The sequence below is a fragment of the Blennius ocellaris genome (genome assembly GCF_963422515.1).
Source record: "Blennius ocellaris genome assembly, chromosome: 3".
Classification (NCBI taxonomy): Eukaryota; Metazoa; Chordata; class Actinopteri; order Blenniiformes; family Blenniidae; genus Blennius; species Blennius ocellaris.
In genome coordinates, this window is record NC_137652.1 from 7,408,826 (window position 1) to 7,421,837 (window position 13,012).

The 13,012-nt window shown below is 40.8% G+C and overlaps 1 protein-coding gene across 1 annotated transcript in view; it reads left to right on the forward strand.

Annotated features, from left to right (window-relative positions):
- The window catches only part of nr3c2 (nuclear receptor subfamily 3, group C, member 2), a 79,168-nt gene that overhangs the window by 31,264 nt on the left and 34,892 nt on the right, over positions 1-13,012 (forward strand). The window contains exon 3 of the mRNA XM_080521034.1: positions 12,567-12,694. Within this exon, the coding sequence (XP_080377160.1) occupies positions 12,567-12,694 (128 nt within the window). The remainder of the gene's footprint in view (positions 1-12,566; positions 12,695-13,012) is intronic.

Here is a 13,012-nt window from a genome sequence, read left to right on the forward strand (position 1 = left end):
GTCTGGTTTACATGCGGACAAAAGGTAATAATCTTTAATCATCAACTCTTCCACATGGAAAACAACTGCCCAAAGGCATCCTCATTTAGATCTGTTATCATTTTGTTTGTCTCAGCTATCAAACCTTAGATAGTGTTGTGTGTTCATACACCATTATAAAGTCTTACCTTTCACTTCCAGATGTTTTAGCACACAGAGAGGACAGATATTCTTTTGTTTCAAACATGATCAGAAACATTTGTGACAATTCAAGTAACTAAGAGACTAAGGCCACATTTACACATACCCCTTTTTTAAAAATTGATATTTCCCTCTCTCCATTTAAAATAAAATCTGCATTTACACTGACCCACATATGCAGCTGGCTCATAGCTGCTATGAGCATGCCAAACCTGGAGGGGGCAGTGTAGCAAGAAGCGTGAAGCCATGATAGCCAATCAGAATCCTGAAAAAAAACCAGAACTCACGCAAACACAGGGAGAACATACAAGCTTAACAGAGAAAGAGCCTACCAGTCCATCCCAGATTCGAACCGAGGACAATATCACAGTGAGTGGAGAGTGCAAACCACTCCCCCACTGTTGGATGTCATCTTTTTAAACTATACGGGTATACTGTATTGGCTCAAACAGTGTACTTACTCTATTAAAGCATATCATTTTAGTCGTGTCACACGTATGTAATATCAAAAATCTTAAAACTAATATTGGCTACTGATTCAATATTTCTGTCACTCTGTGCTGCTGATTTCTAAAATCACATTCATCAGTCTTTATTGTTTAAAGTGTTTTTGATGGTAGGCTTAAGAATAATAATTGTGTGTGCCTTCACTGCGCCTCACCAAATCTGACATCCAGGAAGTGACCCGACAGAAGAGGAGGTGACATGGGCGCCTGCTCTAAAAGGGCAGCCACATGCACCACTGCAAATCTTTCACCCTATTAAATATAGATCAATAGTCAGCTACACCTGTGAGGCAAGTCTCACCTGAGCCAAGGTTGCCATCACTGATGTTATTTTTACCTCCTGGTTTTGAACACAGAATTAGGTGACCACATGGGATGTATGCAAGTACAGTGGTGGTGCCGGCTGACAACTGTAGGTTTGAATGAAGAAATAAAGTCTATTCCTCTGGATTTTTTCATCTCTTTATCTTTCTGTGACGCCCCCCCCTCTCCACCTCACTCGCTCTGTGTGGAGCCAACACAGATCCCTTTGTGTGACACGTAAAGTAGAGCTGGGTGTTAAGGCAAGTCTGGGCATTGTGTGGCCGTGGACCAGGGCCCAGTTAATGTCTTATGATAGAGATGCAGGATGCAAGCATCCTGGCGTCACGTATCACTTGCAGCTGCGGGGTTGAGCTATGTGTATATCTTCCTTAAGAAAGCAGTGCTTACTGAAATCTGTCAGTGGTTCAGATTCTTCTTCAGATTCTTCTCTGTTGAAGACAGTGTACACAAGGCTGATTGAAATAGGAACATTGATGAGGATAAAGTTTACATATTTCCATTCATCGTACTTGAAGCTGACTAGGAGTACAGTCTGGACGTGCCACCAGTCCATCGCACAACAAACACGGAGAGACACACAGTAACTCACAGTCTCACCTACGAGCAATTTAGAGTCAACATTGAACCTCAAACCCCTGCATGCGCAGGGTGAACATGCAAAATCCACACAGAAATTCTCAAACTTGAGCCAGGTATATACTTGCTGCGAGGAGAGATTGTTAACCGCTACATCACTATGCACATTAGGGATGTGGTGACGAAATTACTCTGGCAAACATGAAGCACATCGTGAACGTACTTATTTAAGTAAGTAATCCTTACAAATGACTGTGTGTAAAAGAAGAAATCACACGTTCACGATGTGCTTCATGTTTGCCAGAGTAATTTAGTCACCACATCCATAATGTGAGGAGAGACCTTGACTGCAGATCCAGTGTAGATTAACCAGTTGGATTATATCGTGGTTCGGATTGTGTGTAGAGTTAAGAGATTAGCTGAGAGTTAGATTACTCAGCACACACATATGTGAGCCATTGATGAGTCATTGTGTAGAGTGAGGTTTTCCTTTTTGCAGAAGTTCCTTCTTTTTTTTTTTTTTGTGAGAAGGTAATTGCGTTATGTCCCTCACCAGGTGTTGCATTGTTCGTCCAGTGGCCATCTGGGCCTGTAATCCTTTGGAGATGAACACCAGCATCGTGTGTGTTTGTTTAGGTCTTTGCCTTCTAACCTGCTTGTTCATTTTGTACCACAAGTAAAGGACCTTTTGTACTTGTGAAGTCAAGAAAATGAACAAATAAGAAATCTGTGTACTACTTTTTTTTACTCTTGATTACTTTGAAGGGCAGTAATCCCGCAGTTTCAATAAATGGAAATGGGAAACAAAGATAAAATGTCCTTTTGCAACAATCTCATTTTTAGCTTTAGGAGTGCAACAAATAAACAAAATGAAGGTGTGATGCAAATTTACGACCCGCTTTAAAGACATTCGCGGCAGCTCACAGCCTTCAGGAAGAAACATGATGATTTCAGCATTATCTAATCATGATGATCTTGACTTTGTCTTCCACTTCATATGAAAAAAGATGATACTTTGAGTAAATTTCATTTTACAAGATAGACAAAGAGAAAAGTAGTTCCTCGACCTTGTGCAAGAGCTGAAACTTTTTCTCGACAGATGTTGTGCAAAGTACTTATCGTCCCCGATAGAAAAGAAGTTAGGTTTGTCGTTCTTTTTATTCACCTGCACATGTTATAGTGGGATAGTGTGAGACCCTTCCAGAGATGCCAGAAACACTTGACAATCAACATATATATGCTAGGGTTCTTGTGAAGTTACTGCTGCAACTGTGTCACTGATGGATGAGTTTGTTCAGTGTGAAACCTGATAAATTAACCCGAATTTTAAAAAAAGAAAAGAAAAGAAAAAGAAAAAACAGTGCTGATTTTCATTCCAAAATAATTGAGTTTTGTGTAGAAGGACTCATGAAAGAAAAAATAACCGCACACACCCACACATGCAATTCCTTTGTGTGTTAGATCTTTATACTGAACAGAGAAAACTGAATTGGGACCAATTGTTGTTCAAAGACGTAATTTGACAATAAGTTATGCAAAAAGCTAAAGACAAAGCATTTTTAAACTCCACATTTCTGTGTTTGTGTTTCGCCTGCTCATTTCTGTTCATTATCTGATTGGCTCCTAACATTTACTGTCTGCAGCAGATCGACTAAGTGGCTAAGTGCAGCGGAGACCTCTTGCTGTGCGTCGGGCTGCTGTTTTGCTGTTGAACCTGTCAAATACTATAGGCAGGCTGACTGCAGAGCAGTTCTCAGCAGTCTTTAAGATAACATGCAGAATGTGTGCCACCTGAATCCCATCCAACAAATAGATTTGATTTGGGCTCCTGCTCTGCCAGCTCCCGGAGGCAGCGGTTTACTTCACTATGCCTTTAGCGAGCCTCTTTGGCTATTAACTGTACATACAATAAACACCCCAGGCAGAGCCACTTGACAGCCTCGGAGCTTACTTCAGCGCTCAGTACGTCTCTTCATGCAGCCTGCCTTGTGTTGCGCGGCGTTCGCCGTGCACACATCGGACTCCCTGCCTGCTTTTTCTCCACGTTTGTCCTCGCAGAATTGTAAATGACTGGTGGGTGTTGAGGATGATCACATGTGACAGCTAATGCGTAGGGTTGCTGGCAACATGTGTTAGCGCCAGTGTACATTAACCTACATTCAGAGTGAGGCCTTTTTGAATCACGGAGGAAAGCGAAAGGTCATCTTTTGAATAAAATATTTTTTGGCACGTTTCATTTCTGTGAACTCACAAGCTCAGTACATGAAGTTTTTTTTTATGGTTTTAGAATTTAAATGGAAACCTTTAGCCTTTGGTGTACTTAAATCTTATAGTCTAGACCATTCTCGCCCATTAGAAGGTCAGTGTAAACAGAAGTCGAGTGTTTGATAACTGTTACTAGAAAGTGGAGAACAGAAGTAAGGAGAGTGTGGCATGGAGGTGGCTCAGGTCAGGGCTGATCCCTTAAAGATAATCTCCCTGTCTAGGGATTTGTTTTTCTCATTTGTCCTCGGGCCTCTAAGCTGAGTTTGGAGGTCACTTCCTGTATGGGCACCGGGACTCAAATGTGGCCACGGACATATTTGTGAGGAGCTGGGGAGAGCAGGGGCTCGGTGGGAAAGAGCAAAGTAAGCAGTACATAGAGCTGAAACATGAACACCAGGGGAGGTCAGGTCTAGAGTTCATTCACGCCACTAAAATAAAAGGATTTAGTTCTGTAACAAAACCAGTTTTAGCAGCACGGCTTTGAAGTGGTCCGTTTGTGTTTTTCTTCGTGGCAGTGAGTTAGATTAAAGTCGATTTTGAGCCATGTTTTGCAAAGGTGGTGAAAACAGGTAGCCTTCTGTGTATTTAGTTAGTCCGAAGCTGACTGCAATGATTGTTTTTAATTATTATCACATTGGTTTATATTCAGGAGATGTGATTTAAGTCAGTGAGCTGGTATTTCACGCTCTTTGTGTGTTGGACATTTTGGGTTTATCACTAGCGTCATGTTTGCATTACTTCTTGATTTCCCATGTCTGGACATCAAGCTGATGCCCGACAGTTTATTTCTCAACACATCAGCTGAATAGTTTGGCCAGCTGCTTTCAACGTCAGCTTCCAACTCAAATTATTTGGAAAAGTTTGTCCTAAAAACAGAATATTGGATGATCAGTAACAGATCAATGTGAGGAGCACATGAGTGACCAAAGTTCTTCAGGGCAGTAAAGACATGTTTGTCACAGTCAATCAAAACTGTGCCGCAGGACTTGAGGTTTGTCAAAGATGCAAAAATGAATAATGCGATTGTTTCATCTGGTTTAAATGAGCATTGGAAAAATTATTATCCAGTTTCACGTTGCAATGTGTATCTATTTTTGTAGAGCTGTTGTTTTGCCCTTAACAGTTGAGTTATTTATTTATTTATTTATTTAATGTTTGGTTCATTTAAAGGCTGAAAAGTCAAATTAAAGTATTTATAAATCATCAACAACAAAAAAGCAAAACTTCTACGCAAACTTTTTCCTGCACATCACTTCTAAAGCTCGGACGCAAGATACATCTAAATTGAGTTCCGTAGAGTATTGAAAATCTTTGGCTTGGTTCATGCTTTGTGTGTTACTGTGAACTCTGTGGTCTGCATACAGTCCAAATGAATGAGTGGGTGTGTTGACCCCATAAACTGTATAGGAACAGTGTGGTGGTGGGTTTGTTTTTTTTGTTTTTTGTGTTGTGGCAATATGCAAAAAGCTGAATTTTAATGAGGACTGGACTAAAGTTTTTGTGTGCAGCTTTAAAAAAGTGTGGAAGTACAAAAAAAAAAAAAAAGATGTCTCGAAACGTTCATCAATATCACATCAGTGCTCACGTAGAGTTTAGGTTTGTCACGCTGCAGAGAAAGCCTCAACGAAACTGCAGGCAGACGGTGGTATCCCATGACCACTTTTACACCGTATAGATGTGATCAGTCTTTGACAGGCATGTATTACGGGAGTTTCCAGCCATGATAATCCTCCCCACCCTATAATAACACCCTGCCACATCTCACAGAGATGCATGCCTGCGTGCTTTGCCACTTAGCCAAAATATCCCAGGTGATTACATTTACTCACTCTGTGTGACTCTGAGTAATTCAGGGGGACGTTGAAATGGTCAACAATTCTAACTAGTTGGAAAGAGGAGTGAGATTGCTGAAAGGCCTTTGGGGCACTTAGCTGCAGGAAAGGTTCTGGTTTAACAAAGTGTGGCAGTGAAGTGAGTTGCTCAGTATCATTTAAAGAGGTCTACAGCTTCAGACACGCTGAGCACAAACTGGATAATAGGTCACAATGACACTGTAGCTTGTATCCACCCATTTAGATTGAGCCAGTGTGAGCTCTCTAAAAAGGATTCTGAGTGTGTGTGTGTGTGTGTGTGTGTGTGTGTGTGTGTGTGTGTGTGTGCGTGTGCGTGTGCGCGTGTGCATGTGCGTGTGTGTGTGTGTGTGTGTGTGTGTGTGTGTGTGTGTGTGTGTGTGTGTGTGTGTGTGTGTGTGTGTGTGTGTGACTTGTCTCTTTTCACTGTTTACAGTCAAAACGTCAGATTTATAGGAGCCAGAGAGCCGTGATTGTCCTGTTATGGGGAAGGTCACCTAAAGTTTGTAGGCATGCGCCTTGGAGAGGAGACAACATGACAGCTTGGAATCTAAAACAAGGAATGCAATCACAGCCGGTATAACAGCTTCCATCAAAAAGCAAATTTGCTGTGTCTGTGATAAAATACATTTTATTCGATGGTGAAATAGCTGCATATTTCTCCACTTTAAGTCCTTATTTCTGGTATTTTATTAGCTATTCCTGTTAATTGGAATGTATATGCAGTATGAAATAAGATTTCCAAGGTTATTTTTTTTTCTTAACCAAAAGCATCAATCACTCCCAGTAGATTATGCTGTAACCTTAACACAGGTGTAACACAAGCCCAGCATGGAGGAAATCTCATATTTCTGTATGCTCAGGTACTCTGCCCAATGCCAGGGTCACCTTCACCGGAGAAAATAAATCCCTGGTGGCTCTCTAACACTACCCATAAGACCTCTCTCCCTTTGAGAGGCAGTGAGTGGGTGTCAACCTAATGTTTATACTGTCTGCTCATGGTTATGTAAGCCATTTCTAACTAATCTACCTTTACCTTTTTCAACATGCCAAGTTGCATGTTACATAAATATTCTTTGAGCTTGGGTAGCTTAATGTTTTTTTTCCAGCAGCATGCCAGGGTGTGTATTACATAAATATTGTAGGCCAGGCTATGGAGGGGCTCTGTCCCTGGGAAGTCAATGTGTTTTCTCAAACACACACACTCACACATTTGCACAGCATTTCCTATGGGACCATCGCATTGACATACCCCTTACCCAAACCTTAATTATTACAAGTGTCTTACCCTAACCTTAACTTTAACCCTAACCTTAACCCATGTGTAACTTCAAACCTAAAACTGCATCTTATGTGAATCTGTGAAATGTGAATTTCTAGGCTAAATCTGCTCTGATTACTTTTAATTAAAATATTGTCGGATCCAGCATTTCTGTCTCTAGAAGTCAAAATGGACCCTACAAGCGAAGCGTGCAGTCATGTTTTAGACCTCTTAAAGTCAGAAAAAAAAGGCCACGCACACACACAGTTTTCATGAGCTCTGAGGACATTATACTGACTTACATTCTTTTCCTGAAGATTTAATCTGAACTCAAACACACTTAACACTCATTTTAGACTTGTCTTAAAACAGGTCTTCATACAAACATTTATGTACAGTATGAGCCAGCCAGATCAGTCTTATCTCTACAATGGGTGGCTGGCTGTACAGCAGTATAAACAAAGTACAGTACACGTGTGAGCGCAGCAGACAGTGTTATATGCAGGATGAGGACATTGTTTTTCTACACAACAGTGCCTCTCTGTGTGTTTCAGCTGCTTGTTTACTGATGCTGCCATGCTAATGTACTTATGTGGGTCACAGGGTTCATGCTTAACCACGAAGGCTTGCTGTCGTCCATCATGCAGCCATCTCACAGCCAATTATTCACTATAACGATGTTATCGTGATAAGCTCAGAATAAGTACAGCCCCTGGACTTCCTTTGTATCTTCAATTTGTCAGGTTTTGACAGTTTCTATAGCAAATAATTGTTCTTGTCACGCTTCGCTAGGATGACTGCTGACCCTTTCTTGTGTTGTGACCCATATTGACCTGTATACAGTACACAGCGTTCATGCATATGATCAAAGGAAAGGTCAATTTTTTTTTTTTAAGTGTCCCTGACATGTGAATGTCTGTGGTCACTTTCGAGGGCAGTTTTCAAGGCTCTCATAAATTTTTTGACTAAATGACCATCCTTTCGAGGCTTTTCTCAGTGAGTTAGCATTCCTCCTGCAGCTGAGTGAGGGTGGAGCTATTTGAACCATTTGAAGAATGCGCACAGTGTGACATCCAAATTACTTGTACAAAAGCAAGAGGCCAATTTGAGCCCAAACATCTGTCCTGTGGTTTGGTCCGAACACACTCTGGTAGGCACACAAAATTCAAGCTCACACATCTTTTTCCTTTCTGTCATTTCATTCATATCCTCCCCACAGCACCGTGTTTGTCCGATAAGCAGCAAAGGGGGCCATGAGAGTTACTGGAAGATACACATTTCTGCTCACACATTTCGGTGGGAAGGAACAAGCTTTGTGTACTAACACTCATCTGTACCCTTATGGGAAATAAACAGCAACTAAATGAGTTGTTGGCTTTGTGTGTTATCTTTAAAAGATGAAAGGACACTGAAAACAATGAAACCGCTGCCCTGGGGTTTCTGTAAAAAGGGAAAAAAGGCAACTAGAGCGAAGAATGAGACCTTTGATCTGTGCAGTCAGTCCCATTGAGTTAGTCTGCGGTCTGCACCCAGAAATAGAGACGACAGGGGTCAAGATAAAAAAAATTCTAAAAAGAAGTCAGACCCACCAGAGACATTACCTTTTTGGATATGTTCATCATAAAACTCAGACCTTCATTAAACATATATTCATAGGAGTATTTCAATTTATCAGGGATTTAAAACTTTTTTTTTGTCTGATTTTATTTTCATTCAAATAAAGCTTAGAGAAAACAATACTGAAGGAGAAAGTATTGGTGTTAGCAAAGAAAGGCAAAGAAAAGACAAAAAACAAAAACAAACAAAAAAAAAAACCTTAGCAGTTCCAGACTTGAGTCCCACAGCCAGAGATTCTGCAGGCAAGTAAAAGACTGGAGGGAGCAGAGTCTACAGGAGGGAGACACATAAAGTTAGACTGTCCATGAGCGTTAAAAGGTAAACAGAAGTTCAAACAAGAAGCCATCTGACTGCTAACTGTAAACATGGTGAAAATTGGTGGATTTCATTTTTGGACAGATACAGAGACACTTCATTCTATTACATTGTGGGTCATCTGAAAATGGCCCAATTTTGACGAGCTGAAACAATGCATATGCAAAGACAGTACTGTGCATGTATATGTGGACAAAGGCAATAGTCCATTTAAATGGCTCGACCAAGCTGAGCAAGTACACTCCTGATTTTGGCTTGAAACATGCATCTTCCTCTGCAGCCTGCGAGGTGACGTGTGAAACTTTGTTGCAAGAATTAACAGTTCGACCAACTGTCTTTAACAAAATGTTTCTTCCAGAGGCACAATGTCTTTTAAGCCGCCATAAGTGCAAACCTCAGAGTATTTTAAGCATGGGAAATGACAGGCTGAACAAAAAGGAAATTCATTTGCCGCGTTGTTGTGGCCTCGTGGTCAAAGGGACAAACCAAGGAACAAACCACTTTACCACAATGTCCCAATTTTTCGTTAATGTGCAGACCTTTTTGTTTTACATCTCATTCCTTCATCCTTTAACTCATGAGGCTCATTTCGTGCATTTCTAGCAAGTATTGTACATTGCAAACGATGGGCGAGTGTCTCTGCGGCAACAGCCTGATTTGTGAATGTCTGGTCGCTTGTGTTTAGTTTTGGGCTACTGGCAGCCGTTGGTGCACAGTCACTGCAGCCTGGCCTGTCTGCTCTGGTTTCATAAGCAGAGAGTGAATGACCTATATACTTCTCTGAGGGAGGGGAAGTCACCTTGTTGGTGGACCAGCAGGCAAGCAGGCTGGCATGCAGCGACACGGTTTTAATGTGCAGAACCATTAAAGGGATTTGACCACTGACTCAATATTAGAGCCGTGCTTCAGTTAGACCTCTCACATGCCGCCCGCCGTGTTTCTTGGCCATAAAACTTTCCTGGGCTGTTTTTCACGGCTTCTGTTGCCTGTCTTCCTCTTAGCACTGATACGCGGTGGTGTGAGGAAAGGCCAATGCAATGGGCGAATATTCACTACATTAACATGCTGAATAACACATCTTGACATGGATTGGATTTGAGCGTGCAACACATACACACATTAACTGAAACCATGGGGCCAGATGCCAGAAAGATCAAGTCAGACAAACACCTCACCAGAGACTCCTCTAAGCGTCCTAACAAATTGAATGTGTGTGTAGATGGACAAGAGGGAATTAGATCAGTGGTCCTGATTGTATCTGAGTGTGCTGTTGCTGTACCCCTTTCCAGCTCGTCCCCTGGAGGAAATGTGTGTGCATGAGAGCGAGAGTGAGAGTGAGAGAGAGAGAGAATAGAGAGAGCGAGAGAATAGAGAGACATGGAGAGGAGGGAAGCGAGAGCTTGGCAGCTGGTTTGATGAAGGATGTACGGAGAATGTTAACCAGACAATCACCTTGCGTGTTATTGATTGAGATGGAAGAGAGGTAATTAGCACAGAAAAGAAGGGGAAGCTGAGGCCACTTTTAATGTTTTGATACAAGGTGTTCTCTCTTTGTACTCATCTACACGCTGTGTTCTTTGTGTGCATTCTGCATGTGTGTATGCAAGCGGGAAGGGAAATGTTTTATCAATGAATCTACTGCACCACCTAATTTTTACACGTGCGTAGACCATTTTCCTAATGCACTGCGCTTTCAATCCATGCAACAAATAAGTAAAACATGTTTTACTACATGACTGATCAATCATTGTATTAGGCCCATTTAACAATTAGCATTAAAGTAGCTGATATTATCTGCCTAATCAAGTTTTATATGCACTATTAACATATGTGTTATGTGCCCTCATCCACAAAGAATGCTTGATGAATGATCAAATTACAATGATCATCCATCTGATGCTTTATACTTTGGTTTTCATTAGCACATCTCTATTAACTGAGTTTAATTATAGTGTAATAAGGATCATTGATACCTCATAAATGGATCAGATATGAATATTCAAGATTATTCCCTAAATGTTTATCCCAAAATATTTGTTATATGTATTGTTACATTACATACTGTGTATGCAATATATTGTATGTGGAACAAATATTTCCAAGTTCAAAAAATATGTAAGATGAGGCGAGATATGATAAGGTGAGATGAAATGAGATAAGATATTTGTATTATTGCAGCAGCAAGTGTGCAGTAAATAAAGGCGTAGCAAAAGATAAATTATACAAATGATAGATTCACGGGAGGATTTAAAAGTAAAGTTTAAGTGTAATATTATTGTTTATATGCCGATTTGATAAGATTATATCTGTTTTTTTAGTAAATTATTCTTGAATTTTACAGCAAAGTTCAAAAAATACAAATGTTTTTAATGATCATTTTCTTTAGAAATCTACTGACAGGTGGTCTGTAATCTTTTATTTCAACTGCAAAAACATTTACCAATTACCTATGTATGCCCCAGAATTCACAGACATTCAGCTCCTCCTCATATAGGCGCACTTTGTTCAAGTTTTCCTATCTGTATGTTGTACTTGATGTGGTAATATTCCCAAAGGAAATGAACTTTTGAATCCCTTCATATATGAAAACACGAGCAAAACCTGCAGGTTTATTTTTACCCTCAAAACCTCGAATTGCAGTTGTGGCAGGAAGATCACCTGATGTAAAGAAAACTAGACAATCATCCTGTGCATGTTGAATTTACTTTGTGAATTGACACTTCTACAAGAGGAGAACTGAAATTTAGGTGAACACACCTGCTTTGTTCTTGAGGAAATCACTGTTGCCAATGTCTTTCAACTCCCAAAACACGATTGCAGAATGCTGCCATTGTGCCTCTTTAAGTACCTGGAGTACTAATAAATCAGATACTGACAGTCATAATGAAATAATTATAACTTTTGACCCACATGGTCTCATCTGCAGGCCAGAGATTCTCCCTATGAACACTACATGGGTAAACACATGCTCTTCCTCCTGAGCTCTCATAGTCATGTAATTGTAGGAATCAGTCATTGATGAAAGAAGTAAATGATGCCACTGTAAACAATGGCCTGGATCAGGCAGAAATGCAGCAGACTGTCATCGGCTCTGTTTCCTTGTCTGTTGGTTGAAACTCAGAATAAATAAAAACACCAGCCTTTGTCACATACGAAACACCTCTCCCCAGTACTGGTGTACTCCCATGATATTTGGCCCTAAACTGGCTTTGTACTGTCGTGTACTGAGATTGTTTTTCTTGTGTATTTTTTATTCTATTCCACCTCTAAAGACATTTTCCACTGATTCCCACATTTCATGCCAGAGAAGAGGACAACTGTTTTGGATCATACTTAAATTTGACATCCTGCTCTGTGTCTCTCTGCTTATTGAATTTAAATAATCTCCTCTATGATTCTGTCAGTGTCATCTCCGTAAACCCGGCGGAGCTATAAATCAGAGGGGTGCAAAGCCCTCCTCTGCTGGTTGGCAGACATCTTTATGGCCAGCCACATTGTGCTGCTACTGTCACTGGGTTGTAAAAGCCAAAGATGTTTGACAATTCATATCAGGCGGTAATGCAGCTAAGAAGTGGACAGGCAGACTCGGCTCTGTTGTCGACGTGTCAAAGAATCCTGGTTAATTTATGCCTGGTCTGAAATCTTTTCTATCTGTGTGTCTGTCCTTTTTAGTTCGCCATTAAGACAACCATCCTCAACGGCCAAGGTGTGCCTGGTGTGCGGAGACGAGGCGTCAGGGTGTCACTACGGTGTGGTGACGTGCGGAAGCTGCAAGGTCTTCTTCAAACGAGCCGTGGAAGGTATGGCTGTGTGCAATAAGAAAACACAAGCAAATGGAGTAAAGTTCCACCTTAAGACGTTCATCATCTAAATGACAAAAGCCAGGATTCAAATCGAGTCACGTTTACCAACATGACTGCTGATATGAAGCAGACTCAAGCATGAAAATATAATGAAAACCAAACAAAAGTTCTCAAAACACAAGCAATGTATGAATGCCACAAGTTATACACAACAATAGCGTTTACAGGCACTAAAATTACAAACGTGACGAGTTAAAAGGTGGTCAGATATGTGGCTATTGTCTCTCACCCTGCTCATTTCACAGCATCACGGTT